Source organism: Ctenopharyngodon idella, chromosome 22 (genome assembly GCF_019924925.1).
Source record: "Ctenopharyngodon idella isolate HZGC_01 chromosome 22, HZGC01, whole genome shotgun sequence".
Taxonomy (NCBI): domain Eukaryota; kingdom Metazoa; phylum Chordata; class Actinopteri; order Cypriniformes; family Xenocyprididae; genus Ctenopharyngodon; species Ctenopharyngodon idella.
In genome coordinates this window covers 4,299,368-4,319,857 of record NC_067241.1, presented here as the reverse complement: position 1 = coordinate 4,319,857, position 20,490 = coordinate 4,299,368, and the positions used below count along the sequence as shown (strand labels likewise).

Sequence of the window (20,490 nt, the reverse complement as noted above, 5' to 3'; positions counted from 1 at the left end):
ATTTCTACCACCTGGTTTTCTTTTTGCCTAATCACAATATGTTTTAAGAAAATTAACTTAATTAATTTAAAAGAAAATTAACATAAAGCATATGAATTTCATGAATCAGTTAACTTTCACTTCTGCTGTTATTTATGAGGAAAAAGCAGCATGGTTGACTTGCTTAAAGGGATAGTTCATCCAGAAATGAAAATTCTGTCGTCATTTGCTCACCCTCAAGTTATTAAAAACCTGTATGAGTTTCTTTCTTCTGCTGAAAACAAAAGAAGATATTTTGAAGAATGTTGGTAACCAAACAGTTAATAGTGTTTTTATTCCCATATATAAGTCAATGTGGCCCATCAGCTGTTTTGTTCTTCAGAATATCTTTTGTGTTCAGCAGAATAGATAAATTCATACAAGTTTGAAACAACTTGGGGTGAATAAATGATGACAAAATTTTTGGGTGAACTATCCCTTTAATTTAACTATATAATATAAACAACTATATATTACTATAAGTTTACAGGTGTGCACAAGTTTGTTGATATGCAGGTATCATCATAGGAATACAGTCTTGAATTGAAAATTTCCTCTAATGTTCTTAGTATTTCACAACACAATTTGTACCACGATATGAGCTGAGGCAAGGGTAATGCAAGCAAATGTTTATTTTACTTTTTTTCTAATCTAAATTTAAATTGAAAACTTGGTTTAACTTCACAAGTTTAGGCTAATAGTTGACAGTTATGTTTGTGACCTCAGATGAGAGGCTTGAGAGAACTGAGATCCAGCAGAAACTTCGAGGACATTTGTAGCGGACCTTGTAGTCCTGACAGATCCATCCACTCTGTGGCTCATTCTTACACTCAAAGCCCTGTAGTGGATCATATCTGCAGAATCAGAGTAGATGCCTGTCAATCATTACAAAAATATATATATAAAATTATTATATAATATATAGTTGAACCTTACACTGGAAATTTGCTTCCATTCGGCAGTACAGGTGTCTCAGTAATGGTTGTGACCTCAATGGCGATGGGCTGATCACAGACCTGTAGTGGGTATGCTACCAGGGTTAACGACAGCGTCTCATAGTCTCCCAGTCCACCAGGATTATCTCGGTCAAACCAGGGTGTCCTGCATTCTAACAGAGGATGACCAAGTTAGTAAAAGTAAAAAATATAAGTTGTAATAAGTCTAATTTGAGATGAAATGGTAGACCGATATCACAATTTTTATTGTAGCAACTAACAAGAAATCTCATTAAATACCTAGATTAAGCCCTTTTACCTGATGTTTAGATTGAGACAGTTTTCTATATTAATAACTTTAGAGTTTTCATATGTTTTCAGCCACACTCACACTTAAAAATCTGTCCTCCTTGCCATAACTTTATAAAATGGAAGCTGGTTAAGATCTCTGGCTATTTAAAGATTTTGTACACACTGTAACTAGTCAGTTATTGGATAACACTTTTGCTCTTATTTGAATCTGTTTTCATGATTTCACATGAACTCACTTGAACACCAGTCCTCTGGGCAGGCAAAGCGCACTTTATAATCGGCACAAAACCCTCCTCCTTGGTTTGCGTTTACACAAGAAAATCCAGATGTCGGATTATATCTTCAGAAAATACATAAAATACCTTTAAAACATAATAATAATAATAATAATAATAAAACATTTGCACAAATTTTCATCCCAGATCCTTTGATAGACTCACACTTGAAAGATGTTTCCTGTTTGAGATGCTGGCAGGCCAGAGATGGTCTGAGCCTCTATTCCGAGTGGATTCGGACAAATGTACCCAGGATACAAACCGAGAAGGGTAGTCAAGAGTTCAGAATCACTTCCATTTGTATTAGGATTGTCAGAATCAAACCACCTGGTTACACACTCTGATGAATACGATACAGAGGGGAAAAAATTAAAAACAACAAAATGAAAAGAAAAAAAGACAGCGAATTTACAATATAAACAAAACAACTTTAAATAACAAAGTGAAGGTGAATAAATCATAATTAATATACATACTTGTGCCACAAAAACTTGCTGGACATGTGAAGCGAACCCTGTAGTCTAGACAGGCCCCATTCACGCACACAAAGCCTTGTAACGGGTCATATCTGCAGAAAGATAAAACACATATTAGCCATATATTAACCATTTTGCAAAGTCCAATGATTGAGCTCATAATTTATATTTAAAGTCACATTAATAATAATAGTATAGCATTTTAGTTCAGTTTAATTGTAGACATTTTATATGGAGAATATGATGCTGTTCACCATACACTGTAATACTGCTTCCAGTCGGCAGTACAGGGGTCCCACTAGTGGTTGTGACCTCAATGGCGATGGGCTGATCACAGACTTGTAGTGGGTATGCTACCAGGATTAACGACAGCATCTCATAGTCTCCCAGTCCACCAGGATTATCTCGGTCAAACCAGGGTGTCCTGCATTCTAACAGAGGATGACCAAGTTAGTAAAAGTAGTAAAAAGTCCTCTAATTTAAGAAGAAATGGTAGCCTGATATCACAATTTGTATTGTAGAAAAGAATCCTGCTCACAAAATACCTAGATTAAGCCTTTTAACCTGAAGTTTAGATTGAAACAGTTTTCCATATTAATTACTTTAGTGTTTTTATATGTTTTCAGCCAAACTCACACTAACAAATCTGTTCTCCTTCCCATAACTTTATAAAATGGAAGCTGGATAAGATCTCTGCGCTATTTGAACTAGTCAGTTATTGGATAACACTTTTGGTCTTACAGTATCTCACAGAAGTGAGTACACCCCTCACATTTTTGTAAATATTTTATTATATCTTTTAATGTGAAAACACTGAAGAAATGATACTTTGCTACAATGTAAAGTAGTGAGTGTACAGCTTGTATAACAGTGTAAATTTGCTGTCCCCTCAAAATAATTCAGCACACAGCCATTAATGTCTAAACCGCTGGCCACAAAAGTGAGTACACCTCTAAGTAAAAATGTCCAAATTGGGCCCATTTACCCATTTTCTCTCCCCGGTGTCATGTGACTCGTTAGTGTTACAAGGTCTCAGGTGTGAATGGGGAGCAGGTGTGTTAAATTTGATGTAATCGCTCTCACTCTCTCATACTGGTCACTGGAAGTTCAACATGGCACCTCATGGCAAAGAACTCTCTGAGGATCTGAAAAAAAGAATTGTTGCTCTACATAAAGATGGCGTAGGCTATAAGAAGATTGCCAAGACCCTGAAACTGAGCTGCAGCACAGTGGCCAAGACCATACAGTGGTTTAACAGGACAGGTTCCACTCAGAACAGCCTCGCCATGGTCGACCAAAGAAGTTGAGTGCACCTGCTCAGCGTCATATCCAGAGGTTGTGTTTGGGAAATAGACGTATGAGTGCTGCCAGCATTGCTGCAGAGGTTGAAGGGGTGGGGGGTCAGCCTGTCAGTGCTCAGACCATATGCCGCACACTGCATCAAATTGGTCAGCATGGCTGTCGTCCCAGAAGGAAGCCTCTTCTAAAGATGATGCACAAGAAAGCCCGCAAACAGTTTTCTGAAGACAAGCAGACTAAGGACATGGATTACTGGAACCATGTCCTGTGGTCTGATGAGACCAAGATAAACTTATTTGGTTCAGATGGTGTCAAGCGTGTGTGGCAGTAACCAGGTGAGGAGTACAAAGAGAAGTGTGTCTTGCCTACAGTCAAGCATGGTGGTGGGAGTGTCATGGTCTGGGGCTGCATGAGTGCTGCTGGCACTGGGGAGCTACAGTTCATTGAGGGAACCTTGAATGCCAACATGTACTGTGACATACTGAAGCAGAGCATGATCCCCTCCCTTCAGAGACTGGGTCGCAGGGCAGTATTCCAACATGATAACGACCCCAAACACACCTCCAAGACCACCACTGCCTTGCTAAAGAAGCTGAGGGTACCTAAACCCTATTGAGCATCTGTGGGGCATCCTCAAATGGAAGGTGGAGGAGCACAAGGTCTCTAACATCCACCAGCTCCGTGATGTTGTCATTGAGGAGTGGAAGAGGACTCCAGTGGCAACCTGTGAAGCTCTGGTGAACTCCATGCCCAAGAGGGTTAAGGCAGTGCTGAAAAATAATGGTGGCCACACAAAATATTGACACTTTGGGCCCAATTTGGACATTTTTACTTAGGGGTGTACTCACTTTTGTGGTCAGCGGTTTAGATGTTAATGGCTGTGTGTTGAGTTATTTTGAGGGGACAGCAAATTTACACTGTTATACAAGCTGTACACTCACTACTTTACATTGTAGCAAAGTGTCATTTCTTCAGTGATGTCACATGAAAAGATTTAATAAAATATTTACAAAAATGTGAGGGGTGTACTCACTTCTGTGAGATACTGTATATGAATCTGTTTTCATGATTTCACATGAACTCACTTGAACACCAGTCCTCTGGGCAGGCGAAGCGCACTTTATAATCTGCACAAAACCCTCCTCCTTGGTTTGCGTTTACACAAGAAAATCCAGTTGTCGGATTATATCTTCAGAAAATACACAAAATAACTTTAAAACATAATAAAAAAAAACATTTACACTAAGTTTAATTTCAGATCGTTTGATAGACTCACACTTGAAAGACGTTTCCTGTTTGAGATGCTGGCAGGCCAGAGATGGTCTGAGCCTCTATTCCGAGTGGATTCGGACAAATGTACCCAGGATACAAACCGAGAAGGGTAGTCAAGAGTTCAGAATCACTTCCATTTGTATTAGGATTGTCAGAATCAAACCACCTGGTTACACACTCTGATGAATACGATACAGAGGGGAAAAAATTAAAAACAACAAAATGAAAAGAAAAAAAGACAGCAAATTTACAAGATAAACAAAACAACTTTAAATAACAAAGTGAAGGTGAATAAATGATAATTAATATACATACTTGTGCCACAAAAACTTGCTGGACATGTGAAGCGAACCCTGTAGTCTAGACAGGCCCCATTCACGCACACAAAGCCTTGTAACGGGTCATATCTGCAGAAAGATAAAACACATATTAGCCATATATTAACCATTTTGCAAAGTCCAATGATTGAGCTCATAATTTATATTTAAAGTCACATTAATAATAACAGTATAGCATTTTATTTAGTTTAATTGTAGACATTTTATATGGAGAATATGATGCTGTTCACCATACACTGTAATACTGCTTCCAGTCGGCAGTACAGGGGTCCCACTAGTGGTTGTGACCTCAATGGCGATGGGCTGATCACAGACCTGTAGTGGGTATGCTACCAGGGTTAACGACAGCGTCTCATAGTCTCCCAGTCCACCGGGATTATCTCGGTCAAACCAGGGTGTCCTGCATTCTAACAGAGGATGACCAAGTTAGTAAAAGTAGTAAAAAGTCCTCTAATTTAAGAAGAAATGGTAGACTGATATCACAATTTGTATTGTAGAAAAGAATCCTGCTCACAAAATACCTAGATTAAGCCTTTTAACCTGAAGTTTAGATTGAAACAGTTTTCCATATTAATTACTTTAGTGTTTTTATATGTTTTCAGCCACACTCACACTTACAAATCTGTTCTCCTTCCCATAACTTTATAAAATGGAAGCTGGATAAGATCTCTGCGCTATTTGAACTAGTCAGTTATTGGATAACACTTTTGGTCTTACAGTATCTCACAGAAGTGAGTACACCCCTCACATTTTTGTAAATATTTTATTATATCTTTTAATGTGAAAACACTGAAGAAATGATACTTTGCTACAATGTAAAGTAGTGAGTGTACAGCTTGTATAACAGTGTAAATTTGCTGTCCCCTCAAAATAACTCAGCACACAGCCATTAATGTCTAAACCGCTGGCCACAAAAGTGAGTACACCTCTAAGTAAAAATGTCCAAATTGGGCCCATTTACCCATTTTCTCTTCCCGGTGTCATGTGACTCGTTAGTGTTACAAGGTCTCAGGTGTGAATGGGGAGCAGGTGTGTTAAATTTGGTGTAATCGCTCTCACTCTCTCATACTGGTCACTGGAAGTTCAACATGGCACCTCATGGCAAAGAACTCTCTGAGGATCTGAAAAAAAGAATTGTTGCTCTACATAAAGATGGCGTAGGCTATAAGAAGATTGCCAAGACCCTGAAACTGAGCTGCAGCACAGTGGCCAAGACCATACAGCGGTTTAACAGGACAGGTTCCACTCAGAACAGCCTCGCCATGGTCGACCAAAGAAGTTGAGTGCACCTGCTCAGCGTCATATCCAGAGGTTGTGTTTGGGAAATAGACGTATGAGTGCTGCCAGCATTGCTGCAGAGGTTGAAGGGGTGGGGGGTCAGCCTGTCAGTGCTCAGACCATATGCCGCACACTGCATCAAATTGGTCAGCATGGCTGTCGTCCCAGAAGGAAGCCTCTTCTAAAGATGATGCACAAGAAAGCCCGCAAACAGTTTGCTGAAGACAAGCAGACTAAGGACATGGATTACTGGAACCATGTCCTGTGGTCTGATGAGACCAAGATAAACTTATTTGGTTCAGATGGTGTCAGGCATGTGTGGCGGCAACCAGGTGAGGAGTACAAAGACTAGTGTGTCTTGCCTACAGTCAAGCATGGTGGTGGGAGTGTCATGGTCTGGGGCTGCATGAGTGCTGCCGGCACTGGGGAGCTACAGTTCATTGAGGGAACCTTGAATGCCAACATGTACTGTGACATACTGAAGCAGAGCATGATCCCCTCCCTTCGGAGACTGGGTCGCAGGGCAGTATTCCAACATGATAACGACCCCAAACACACCTCCAAGATGACCACTGCCTTGCTAAAGAAGCTGAGGGTACCTAAACCCTATTGAGCATCTGTGGGGCATCCTCAAACGGAAGGTGGAGGAGCTCAAGGTCTCTAACATCCACCAGCTCCGTGATGTCATCATGGAGGAGTGCAAGAGGACTCCAGTGGCAACCTGTGAAGCTCTGGTGAACTCCATGCCCAAGAGGGTTAAGGCAGTGCTGGAAAATAATGGTGGCCACACAAAATATTGACACTTTGGGCCCAATTTGGACATTTTCACTTAGGGGTGTACTCACTTTTGTGGCCAGAGGTTTAGACGTTAATGGCTGTGTGTTGAGTTATTTTGAGAGGACAGCAAATTTACACTGTTATACAAGCTGTACACTCACTACTTTACATTGTAGCAAAGTGTCATTTCTTCAGTGATGTCACAAGAAAAGATTTAATAAAATATTTACAAAAATGTGAGGGGTGTACTCACTTCTGTGAGATACTGTATATGAATCTGTTTTCATGATTTCACATGAACTCACTTGAACACCAGTCCTCCGGGCAGGCGAAGCGCACTTTATAATCGGCACAAATCCCTCCTCCTTGGTTTGCGTTTACACAAGAAAATCCAGTTGTCGGATTATATCTTCAGAAAAAACACAAAATAACTTTAAAATATAATAAAAAAAAAAATTTACACTAAGTTTAATTTCAGATCGTTTGATAGACTCACACTTGAAAGACGTTTCCTGTTTGAGATGCTGGCTGGCCAGAGATGGTCTGAGCCTCTATTCCGAGTGGATTCGGACAAATGTACCCAGGATACAAACCGAGAAGGGTAGTCAAGAGTTCAGAATCACTTCCATTTGTATTAGGATTGTCAGAATCAAACCACCTGGTTACACACTCTGATGAATACGATACAGAGGGGAAAAAATTAAAAACTTTAAATAACAAAGTGAAGGTGAATAAATGATAATTAATATACATACTTGTGCCACAAAAACTTGCTGGACATGTGAAGCGAACCCTGTAGTCTAGACAGGCCCCATTCACGCACACAAAGCCTTGTAATGGGTCATATCTGCAGAAAGATAAAACACATATTAGCCATATATTAACCATTTTGCAAAGTCCAATGATTGAGCTCATAATTTATATTTAAAGTCACATTAATAATAACAGTATAGCATTTTAATTTAGTTTAATTGTAGACATTTTATATGGAGAATATGATGCTGTTCACCATACACTGTAATACTGCTTCCAGTCGGCAGTACAGGGGTCCCACTAGTGGTTGTGACCTCAATGGCGATGGGCTGATCACAGACCTGTAGTGGGTATGCTACCAGGGTTAACGACAGCGTCTCATAGTCTCCCAGTCCACCAGGATTATCTCGGTCAAACCAGGGTGTCCTGCATTCTAACAGAGGATGACCAAGTTAGTAAAAGTAAAAAAGTAATAAAAGTAGTAAAAAGTCCTCTAAGAAGAAATGGTAGACTGATATCACAATTTGTATTGTAGAAAAGAATCCTGCTCACGAAATACCTAGATTAAGCCTTTTAACCTGAAGTTTAGATTGAAACAGTTTTCCATATTAATTACTTTAGTGCTTTCGTATGTTTTCAGCCACATTCACACTTACAAATCTGTTCTCCTTGCCATAACTTTATAAAATGGAAGCTGGATAAGATCTCTGCGCTATTTAAAGATTTTGTACATACTGTAACTAGTCAGTTATTGGATAACACTTTTTTTTTCTTCTTTTTTTTTTTTATTGGCTATCGTTCATTCATGACCAACAAAAGATCATTATTTTATTGAATTCTATTGTAAAAAACAAACAAACAAAAAAAAAACACCACTTTATTTTAGTACTTTGATATATTTTCTTTCACTTGTAAAACTTTATTTAATGGAAGGTGAAGAAGTTTAGACAACTTAATAATAATGGTCTCTCTTTAGTAACTAAAGTGAAAATATTTCAGTTTGATTTCCATAATCAGCTGCAGTTTTTGTGTGTAAATGTCACTTACTTGAACACCATGTCTCTGGGCAGGTGAAGCGCACCTTATAATCGGCACAAATCCCTCCTCCTTGGTTTGCACAAGAAAGCCCAGTTGTTGGATTGTATCTTCAGAAAAACACAGAATAATCTTTACATATACTATAAAGCTTCATGTAAGATCATTTGTTTCTTGAATTAAACCTCACACTTGAAAGACGTCTCCTGTTTGAGATGCTGGTTGGCCGGAGATAGTCTGAGCCTCTATGCCGATTGGAATCGGGCATATTTCTCCGGGATACATACTTAGAAGGTCAGCCAACAGCTCATAATCTCCATTTCCAGTTGGGTCATCACGGTCAAACCACTGGGTTATACAACCTGATAAATACCAAACAGAAGAAATTGTTTTGATAAAAAGGGAAAAATTAATATAGAAGACCAGATGAGAGTCTCTCAAAATATCAATATACTGACAGAGCATGCAAGATTTAAAGTAATATATTTTAAAGTAGGAAAATGACACCTACTCTGAGTGGAGAGTGTGATAACTGTAAACAAGAGACAGAGATTTTTGCATTTTTTTCACTTATAGCAGCATCAGTTTTAATTGGTTTTACCAATATTTTCCTTCATAATCAAACTTACTTGAAGCAAGAACCACCCAGGTTGCAAATACCTGGGAAAGAATAATATAATATAATATAATATAATAATAAATATTATATTATAATATTTATTAATAACTGCAAAAGGAATGACATACCTTGCTGCTCATTCTTCTGACTTTTCAGTAGGGAATCTAATAGGAGAAATAAAAAAAACTAAAGAATGACAAATCATTGCAGTGTCTAGAATTGTCAAATAATGATAATAATAATAATAATAATAATAATAATAATGAATGGCATTGCTAAAAATCTAGATTTTCCTTTTTTTTAAATTACAAAAATTAAAAAAACTGATTAAATTAATTGACACTCCATTTCTATTTGAATTTCTTCTTATTCAGTTAGTGAATACAACCAGAAAAACACTCAAAAGGTCTGTAGTAGGACAGTCATTAACAAAAAGCCACATTTGTGTGGCGGTGTCAGGGTTTTACACTGGATAAATTAATAAAGCAGGGTAGTGACACAACCTGGCAAGTATCTTCATTCACCAACTTGCAACACAGACCGCCTTGCTGAAACAGACATGTGGGAGATGCGGAATGGATAAAAATAACTCAAAAAATAAAAGAGGACTTGAATAAGCCCATTAATGGCATGTTTGAGTCATGCTCTTAACGAACTATGTTTTATTTCCATGTTGTGAATAATAAATGAGCATCATTTTAATTTGCTTGTTACACAATGGAGCCTAACTTATTGTAATAATTATTTGACGTAGCCTCAGAATTACACTCAGAATTATTCCTTGGCATCCTCACGTACTAAACAGCATTTTTTTTTTTTAATTGTTTGCGTGCTGGAGGTACACTATTACGTCGTGTGCAGAGTGTTGTTAACATTAAGCTAGCTGGTGAAAGAAAATGGCATTATCAAAGAAAAGTTGACAGCGAAAATAGGGAATGGAAAGACAACTATGCGTTCATCCTACCTGGTTTTGTGAATGCAAAGCCGGTGTGTCTTATCTGCAACGAAGTTGTCGCTGTTTGCAAAGAATATAAAGAGCTTGCTTTCCAAATAGCTTGCTCTTTCCAAAGCACATGCTCTCCCTTGGCGTCTGTCGTTGCTATACAACCATGAACTGCGCTCTCCAGACAGATCCATTTCAGAATCAGCCGCTATCAAAATAATCTGGCTGTGGGCGTGGGCCAGATGTAATTGCTGGCGGGCCACTTTTGGCCCGTGGGCCACCTATTGCTGACCACTGGTCTAAGTAATAAATTTAAGATAATACAGAAATATATATAAACTCACCCAGTCTTACCTGATGACCTTACCTAATGAGAATATATCTTGTGATATGCCACAGTATTTGATGATCACTACATGCAGGAGCAGTTAGTGTCTATACAACATTATCTGTGCTCTCCTTTTTTTCTGCTGAAAATCTCTCTCTTTTTAAGCAGGTGGGCTCCTCCCAGACCATCTTACAGCAGTATCTCTGTTGTCAGCTTTGACCTAATTTCTCACCTCTCTTCATTCATCTCCAGCACTCCACCCATCTCACATGGCAAACAGTGGTCCATATACAAAAATGTTCTAGTGGGTCCTGAATAGGGAGAATTTATTGTTTTGTCTATGACTTTATCTTTTGTTCCTCACTTTAAGAAACAGAGAAGGTGAGATTGTCAAGAGTGAAATTTCATCATGTCACATAGTAGAAAGAGAAAACAGCAAATAGCCTATAGGCTTCTTTACACAATAAACTACATCACAAATGAAAAGCTTCAACCTCATTGCAGACATGAAGAAAAGTAGATGCGGGTTGATTTTTATATGATTTCATAACTCTTTTGCAGGTGTCATTCTGCTACAGTGATTTACAATATTCTGATGACTTTGCAAACGACATTAAATGTAGTTGAAGAAACATCTGTGCTTGCTTGCAGAGCACTGTGACTTTTTCTCCAGTTACATACATGTACTGCATTAATAGAAAGGCAGTTATATAAAGGTTTTTAATATAGGCTAACGTATTTTTCAAATTATAATTTTAATAGTAGGCGTTGTGACAACGGGGGCCGAAACATTTATGATGTAGGCTAGTTATGCACACTTACCATCTCATTCTAGCATTTAATGCTGAGGAGGACTCTAGCCTACAAGCCTCCGAAGGACTGGACTAAGAAGGACACAGCTTCAATATGATGCAGCCTTCCGTTTGAGAGTCTTTGGAATTATGGCCTGTTTTCACATTTCCAGGGTTCTCAGAAGCTTCGGTGAATGGAAAAAATTTTTTGCCTTCCCATTTTCTCCAATAACAAAAAATAAAATCCACAATAGCATAACACGTTATAACAAAAGGAAACAATATCGTGAGCTTATGGTTTCCAGAAGAGAGAAAGACGTCAAATTTGCCATCACTCCCTCAGCTGGTATAGGCTATATTAGAAACATCCACACAGCAGCGTTAACTATTTTTTTAAGTTAATGCTAAAGTAGTATATTGTATACTATAGAGTTATAAATGTACATAATTTTTTATTAAATAAAATTATACACTAGCATGAAAAAAAATTGCACTTGACCACTTGTTTGTTACATCCACGCCTGTCCCGAACTCCGTTTCCCAGTATCCTCCCTGTTCATCACCTTTTTGCACTTCCCTCATCAGCCTTCCTGCCATTCCTGGATTCCCTGCACCTGTTGTCATCGTCAGCACTCCCTTTAACTTTACTCACTCCTAGCACTCCCTGTCCGTTCTTATTGTTAGTTTATATGTGTGTATGGTTCTCTGTTTCCTTTGTGATAATAAATACCCTGTTTATTGAAGTCCGTAAACGCCTCGCCTCTACCGCAACCTACACTCTGTAACAGAAGAACGGACCCAACCGCTGGACTTCAGCAAACAAAAATGGGTATCTTCCTCGTTCCATTGCCCTCGGAGAACTGCCAGCGCCTGCCTCCCAGCAAGGAGCTCACTTCAGCGGTGGATCGTCTTTGGGGATTTCGGCAGGATGGTCGCCCGCTGCAAGCAGCCCAAGTCTCCAGTGAATTCTGCCTCCAAGCAGCCCAAGTCTCCAGTGAATTCTGCCTCCAAGCAGCCCAAGTCTCCAGTGAATTCTGTCGCTGAGCAGCCCAAGTCTCCAGTGAATTCTGCCTCCGAGCAGCCCAAGTTTCCAGTGAATTCTGCCGCTGAGCAGCCCAAGTCTCCAGTGAGTAAAATGAATGACTGGCTTATTGACTTTTGGACGGAGCCAGTAGCTCCAGCCTTCCACGAGCCCGCTCCAGCCTTCCACAGGCCCGCTCCAGCCTTCCACGAGCCCGCTCCATTCTCCCACGAGCCCGCTCCAGCAGCCCACGAGCCCACTCCAGCCCACGAGCCCACTCCGTTCCACGAGCCCTTCCTGCCCCCCCAAATCTCCCGAAAAAATTTTTTTGGGGGGGGGCCATGTACCCGTGGGTGGGGAACATGTGGGTGGAACACATGTGGGTGGGGCTCAGGATCCACCATGGCTGCCCACGTCTCCTGACCCGCCATGGCCCGCCAGTACTCCCTTTAAGTTGGACTCACTCCTAGCACTCCCTGTCCGTTCTTATTGTTAGTTTATATGTGTGTATGGTTCTGTTTCCTTTGTGATAATAAATACCCTGTTTATTGAAGTCCGTAAACGTAAACACTCTGTAACATTGTTCAAGTGGGCAAGAAGACTGCAAGTGTGTATAGAACTTTTTATTCCCCGATGGGAGACACTTAGTCTTGCAAAATATGCAAGTGTTTACAGAGCTTTTTTTATTTTCAATACTTTGCATTTTAAAATACATTTTTAAAATGTTTGTTCAGTAGTCGCTATGTAACTAACAGAAGACACAATTTTAAAATTGTGGTGCTTCTAATTAAGTATTAAAAAACAGTTGTAATATCTATTTAATTTAACTTACAGTGGAATGTTTTCTTCCACATCTCGCAATTTAGCCGCACGTGAATTTCTGAACATAATGCATGCTGGGATATGCTTAGCCTCCGAAGTGGTATTCAAGATAGTGTGGGTTTAGTGTGCTTTAAGGGCACTGCACTTTGGCATTTTTAAGACATGGGACAGTCTTGTGCACTTACATCCTGTTGCATGCACACGCTCTCAAGTGGCAAAGACCGCAAGTGTGTGTATTTGGACAGGGCACAAGAGCATGACTGTGTAACAGCTGGACAAATCAGACACACAAATTATTCATTATATTTAATGAACAATCTGGCAAACTCACACTCTCAACAAACTATGTGTTAGAGTTCTATGTGTTAGACCATCCCACGAAACCACAACGGTGCTTAATGACTTAAAAGAATGCAGAGCTCTGCTCTAAATTCACTTGTATCAGGCTATAGGAAAGACACAAAGCCTGTAAAAACAGACTCTTCTGCCTCATTTTATAGACGAACTGTTCTATAAATGAACATGCATCCCAGGACATTGTGTGTATGATTATAACTGTCTTGTTGTAACGTGTCTCTTTCATTGTACTTTGTTTTATGCATATTTTATGATAGAACCAACAGTTAATGTAATCTCACCTATACCAAGTTTGGGGTCTATGCATTTGCATTTTGAAGATTTAAATGATCGTGTATATGATATGTCAATACCTGTGCAACATATTAGTATTACAAGAATCTTTAATAGTTTCTTCATCAGCAACCAATCTAGTTACATATGCAAACAATCATCTTGAGACAAAGAATTGTAAAACTTTCCCTCTGAAAGCTTATGTATGATTGGCTCACTGACCCCTAGGAGGAAAGGCCATCAGCAGAGGTTAAAAAGCCCCCACACAGATCCCTCTCTCTCTTCCTTCTTCTCTGCATCTTCCGTTTGCCGTTCTGCATGGCCTCTCCGGCTGGCGCGGCAGTGACGGCAGGCCTCGATCCACAACCAGCCATGTGCTTACTCATGGAGACTCTCTCTCTCTCAACCAGAACAGAGTCAAACTAACCATGCAAGTTCATCACAACTTCTTCATTCGACGCAGTAGAAATCGATTGAAACTCATGTAACCATCAAAATCCTTCTTCAGGAAACTGCATCTACTGCAAAGGCCATGCAAGTATCGTACAATTAATGAGGTGCTTTGAAAATAATAAGCTGATGGTTCTTTTCATGCTAAATAACTATTTTCCATAGCTTCATTCCCTGTTTCCGTTTTTGTTTTCATTCTGTCACTTTCCATTTTACTTATTTATGTGTGATTGTGTGTGTGTGTGTGTGTGTGTGTTTGTTTGTTTAGAGTAGTTGTGTTCGTGATTTAGTTAATAAAACTTGTGCACAATACATATGAGTTCCCTGGTTCTGATTCAGCCTGCAGATTAATGTCACATAAACGATTTCAGATTTGGACTACATGCTCTGATTAGTACTGAACAGTAAGAAAGTTATTTCCCATACCCCGGAAATGAACATTTCTTAAAAATTAATCTCTGGACGAACAGGTTAGTTGATTGTGGTAATAATTCTACTACATCAAGTTAATTCTATTAACTGATCCAAATATTCATAATTAATTATAACAAGTTATGATTAATTATTAATATTTCCCTTGAGATAATTTACTACAACTGCAAGTGTAATATTAAGCAACATATTTTAGAGACAATATTGCCTAAATTACTTACTTTGTTCAGCTTTACACAATTTGCACACAATTTTGCAACAGAGTAATGATGGTGGTCCATTCCTGAATGAATACGTTTGAATGAATCCCTTTATTGTGAAGAGAATTACTCGTTATGTTCCTGAAAGTGTTAGATCAAATTGGTTGTTCAACGATTTACTTATAAAGACACTTGTCATGTTCTAATCTGCAGAAAGAGTCATGAAAAAGCCCTGTCAGATTATTAAACTCCTTGTTGAGGCCTGACTGCCTAATCCTAACCCTATAACTAAAGTCGTGGCTTAATGGATAGAGAGTCGGACTTGTAACCCAAAGGTCATGGGTTTGAGTCTCAGGTCTGGCAGGGATTGTCGGTGAGGGGAGTGAAAGTCCAGTGCTCTCAATACCATGACTGAGGTGAGACCCTTGAGCAAGGCACCGTACCCCCAACTGCTCCCTGGGTGCTGCAGCATTGGTTGCCCACTGCTCTGTGTGTGTGTGCACTTGAATGGGTTAAATGCAGAGCACAATTCCAAGTATGGGTCACCATACTTGGCCACATGTCACTTCACTTTCACTTCTTAAAGCTAAAAATAATTATGCTGGGAGAAAATATTCTGGCAGGGGTCAGAATTCAGCATAACACTGAAATTGTTGCTTTTATGTCATGTTTAAAGTTTATAGTTAAAGGGTACCTATTATGTTTTTTTTTTTTCATTTTATCTTTCCTTTAATGTGTAATATAGCTGTTTGTGCAATTTGCAAAGTTACAAAGCACAAAGTCCACAGCAAAGGGAGTTAAAGTCACCATGAGATCTAAATTAAATAGAATATATAGGCCCGTTTAAGCCAGGTTTAGGCCTTAGTTCAAATAGGACATACTTTTTACGTTCAACTGGGACAGGCTTTTTTAAATGTGTCTTAGAAAAAAACATTACTGGTGTGCATCTTGAGACAAAACAATGGTACTACTATATTTTAAGATATGTCAGAGCAAATTGCTTTCAGTTAAGACAACTCAAACATACATTTTAGTCTGGGACTAGGCTTAAGCCTTGTCTATGAAACCGAGGGATAATATTTTATAGAATATTGCAGTATTATTATAAATGATTTATCTGTGCACATAATGTAAGTCATGGACTTCCATAGGCAGAGGAATTTAAGAAACAGTGGTTAAATTTTATTTTTGACATTATTCCTCAGCAGTGCAACTTATGTTCTCACCATTTTTTCTAATGACTGCTAGAGTCTACAAGTCACATAAGATGCCCTCTTGGGGTTGACGTGCTCTTGACTCCGGCCTAGTCACGTAAAGTCACTTCAGAGCCATTCCCACTTTCTTTGTGCATGTCCACAGCTTAATGAGGCAGGCAGTCCTTCAGCATGCCGTAGTGGGTATTATATTCCCCATAGTGTCAACACCAAGATGCAGCGTCAAAGTTCCACTTCAAAAGGGAATGTCTTAGGTTGCGTAGGCAACCCAGTTCCCTGAAAAGAGGAATAAGACACTGCATCTCTTTGCCATGCCTCAGGCTTGCCTGCGTGTCTCCTTCAGACAAAAGAGTAGAAGACGTGTCACTCAGGTGCCCTTTTAAACTCACTGGCGCACTGCGTATGACATCATGGACTGCTGTCTGCCAGCGAATATTGCCGTGTGTTTACACATGCTTCAGACACTGGTCACGCTGATGGCATTCCCAACATCAACACCATCAACACCAAGAGGCAGCATCCAGGGTTGCATCATAGATTGTAAAAAAGATGGACGACGTACCTTCACTCTCTTTCATTGTAGTAAGTGAAGCCATAGTGGAGCCGCAATATCAAGGGCCCGCCCACACTCCCGCAGAATCGGTTAATACAGTTTACTGCAGAACAACTCATTATGTCAGTGTGTAATAAACAGTTCTGGAAATTTAGAAATTAAAGTTAAAGCTCCAATCTCCTCCCGAAGATCCAGAAAAAAGTCAGTTGGTGCTTCAGTGACTGCTTCCCTCAGAGAAGCTGTCAGTCTCAGCTGTCAATCATGTCGTCAAAACCCGCGTTTTATAGCATCAAATAACTAACTAAAACCAAACTTATTTAAAGAACTAACACTTGAACTTACATCAGCATGATAAAAGCTGCCTAAAATGACAGAAAACATCTTTGGAAAATAAATATTTGACATGTAATTTGATTGTTTAGTTCGTCTCACGGCCCATTACATTACATGGAGAGGGTGGGGTTTATGACCTATACTGCATTCCAGCCACCTGGGGGCGATCAAGACTTCACTTTGCAGGACTCGTGGGGCACGCTTGGGTTGCATACGCAACATGAGGGGTGCTTGTCATTTCTTGTTTGTGCATTCTCTTTTCCTTTCCTCTCGCCTCAGCTCCAACACTATGAGGTGCCGGACTGGACAAAAGCGAGGCGAACGCCGCAAGCGAGCAAAACTGCGCGAGAGAGACCGAGTGTGCGCGCGAGAGAATCCGAGTGTGTCCGAGCATTAGTAAATTAGTACATTTGTAAACATTGATCAGATTATATGCAGTCATTAAAATAATTCTAATGTAGGAGTGGAATTTGGAGACCAATAATATAGTTTCAAAATTGGGATAAAAGTTTAATAGAAATAACACAACAACCATTTACTGTAATTCTACCATTTTGATACCGTTTTATATTTGCAGCAATGGTTACAGCTATAATTATACAATATAAAAATTAATACATTACATAAACGATACATCTCTAGTAGCATATGTAGTATATAATGTATGACATATCAAACTATTTTTCAGTAGATGGAGAAAAAATAAATAAAGAAGAAATGGATTGTGGTACATAATTTGCTATTTATTAAAGCACAGACAAAAAAAAAAAAAAAAAAGGCATTGACAAATTGGCTGAAACTGACCCAAACTGAATCCCAGCATAAATAGCCTATAAACAGGAAGTTAAGAAACATGAATCCTTTAAAAAAATGTGTTCATTTGTTCAATTAAATTCTCATTATTCATTTACCCTGATGCACAACTGCCTTTTTTTCAGCAGAACACAGACATTTTCACTAAAAAAAAAAAAAAAGGCCAACATGTTACACTAACTTTGAATAGATCTGGCAAGTGGTCTCTGATAAAACTGGTCATGCCCAGGTCTGAGAAGAAAACGTTTTTTTTTTTTTTTTTTTAGGTTAGTAAATATAGCACATGACAAAAGAGTTATCATTAACACTGCACATGGCTGTTGTGTTCTTTCTATTAAACTTTTATCCCAGTTTTGAAACTGTAATATCGGTCCCCAAATTCCACTCCTACATTAGAATTGTTTTAATGACTGCATATATTTTGATCAGTGTTTACTAATGTACTAATTCTCGGACACACTCGGTCTCTCTCGCGCAGTGTCGCTCGCTCTCGGACACACTCGGTCTCTCTCGCGCAGGTTCGCTCGCTCTCGGACACACTCGGTCTCTCTCGCGCAGTGTCGCTCGCTCGCGGCGTTCGCTTCGCTTTTGTCCAGTCCGGCGCCTCATACAACCCCGTAGGAGTTGAGGGGAGGATGAAAGAATAGAAGGAAATGTTATTTGAATATTTGAATGTTCTTGATCCCTCGAGCGTTACTTCAAAGCGTCATCAGCTGCGCTCGAGGGATCTGCCCGTATGTTGTTAAAGTTTAGTTAATTAAAAAAATCATAATAAACATGAATAAAGCAAGATGCCCGGTTGAAGAACTTAGACGTGCGTCAGGTTTTTCGACTAGAAAGACTTCCGCAAAGGATATACACCTGTGTATCCTTGCTCTTGACTCCTCAGGAAGATTCCTCATTCCTCTGCGGTGTTCGAAATCGCCCCCTATACCCTCATTCACTATTTCCTACATTAGTCCACTAATATAGTCCACTTGAAGGAATGAATGAAAACGAGTGAGTGAATTCGGACACTGAGTGGCGCTTTTGCATAGTTTGTGCTTTCTGTTTAATAATCATTTGAAACTTAGCAAACTGGCAGCTCCAGTAGTAATGAAAAAATTATCTTGAATTTATCTAGCATGTATAATCCTTAACTAAACAACTTAATAATCAAGTAAAAATGAATTTATACCTGTATGATATTACGCTGTAGCCACATTGGGAAGTGGATGGATGGATGATTCAGCTGCAGGCGCCATCCTCTGGTCAGACGCGGGAATTCATTCGGCGCGCGGCGCGACTCTCACATTGCATTATGGGTATTCTGTAGCCGTTGAATGGACACAAAAGTTGCGTCCCAAACGACACGCTATACACTTATAAACTACGTACTTATGCACTATGTACTCATCCATATAGTGCATGAATTGTATAAGGTTATTTTGTCATTTAAACGGAGTCCCTCTCCCCCTCCAATACGTAATTAAAGGGTTAGTTGACCCAAAAATTAAAATTCTGTCAATAATTAGGCTACTCACCCTCGTGCCGTTTTACACCCGTAAGAACTTCGTTGATCTTTGTAACACAAATTAAGATATTTTATAATATACTTTATAATATTGAACCACTGTACTCACATGAACTAATTTAAATATGTTTTAGCACCTTTATGGATCTTGAGAGAGGAAATGTCATTGCTCCCTATGTAGGCCTCACGGAGCCATCGGATTTAAACAAAAATATCTCAATTTGTGTTCCGAAGATTAACAAAGGTCTTACGGGTCTGGAACGGCATGAGCGTGAGTAATAAATGACAGAATTTTCATTTTTGGGTGAACTAACCCTTTAAAGCTGCGAAAGTTGAGTGCTGTTCAACATTCCACACTTCGTTTTTCCGTTATTTTAGTGCATCATCCGGGTATTTAAGTGTACTTTTTCTTTTTGGAATTTTCAGTGTCAACGTACTCGCACTATTTATACTTAAAAACGCCATGGAACAGTGCATAAGTACGCGAATTGGGACATAGGCCTACCTAAAAAGTTTGGTGTACATCGGTTGTACACTCGTTATTGCGGTGCATTGTGGGATTGAATGAGTGAACTCGGTATCGTCAACTGTGGTTTCGGACACCACTACAAATGGCTGTCCCCTTCAAATAGTGCCCTATTTAAGGGTATGTGGGGCGATTCCGGACACAGCGTTTTTCGCCATGCAATTAGAGAATTGAGATCATAGACATTATAAATACATATGTATTTATTATGTCTATGATTGAGATGTCCTTCAAGAAGGCTGAGTTTGATCGGTTTCCGGGTCACAAGCTGGAGGACGTAGATGGTAGGAGCAAGGAAACATCAATTTGAGTATTGATAAGCATCCGAGACCGAGATGTTATGGCAAGAGGCTTTTTAAGAGACTTTTTAAGTCAGAGGGATTTGTGTAGTGTGAGTGTGCAGGTTTTATTTAATGCATTATGTTAGTAAGAAACAGTGAGAACAATGAACCTCAATAAATAACATCAGAGAGATGTTTACATTAGAATTTTTTTACTCATCTTTCAAGAAAAATCCTACAGTCATGAGGGTGA

The 20,490-nt window shown here is 39.3% G+C and overlaps 1 protein-coding gene across 8 annotated transcripts; it reads right to left on the bottom strand.

Annotated features, from left to right (window-relative positions):
• Window positions 1-632: 632 nt before the first annotated feature.
• si:dkey-205h13.2 (uncharacterized) lies at window positions 633-19,174 on the bottom strand. 8 transcript variants are annotated; one of them, XM_051879923.1, is made up of 20 exons: window positions 19,095-19,174; window positions 9,516-9,551; window positions 9,398-9,428; window positions 9,280-9,300; window positions 8,959-9,130; window positions 8,781-8,878; window positions 7,995-8,166; window positions 7,736-7,827; window positions 7,477-7,651; window positions 7,286-7,389; window positions 5,161-5,332; window positions 4,903-4,994; window positions 4,592-4,766; window positions 4,401-4,504; window positions 2,276-2,447; window positions 2,017-2,108; window positions 1,706-1,880; window positions 1,502-1,605; window positions 955-1,126; window positions 633-872 (listed from the first exon to the last, which is right to left on the bottom strand). In XM_051879923.1, exons 2-20 carry the CDS (start codon window positions 9,525-9,527, stop codon window positions 713-715), a joined length of 2,295 nt encoding a protein of 764 aa, XP_051735883.1. In that variant the 5' UTR covers window positions 9,528-9,551; window positions 19,095-19,174; the 3' UTR covers window positions 633-712. The 8 variants fall into 8 exon arrangements, with proteins under 8 accessions (XP_051735883.1, XP_051735885.1, XP_051735884.1 ...); XM_051879925.1 differs by lacking the exon at window positions 19,095-19,174 and adding an exon at window positions 10,685-15,832; XM_051879924.1 differs by lacking the exon at window positions 19,095-19,174 and adding an exon at window positions 10,352-10,662.
• Window positions 19,175-20,490: the final 1,316 nt, after the last annotated feature.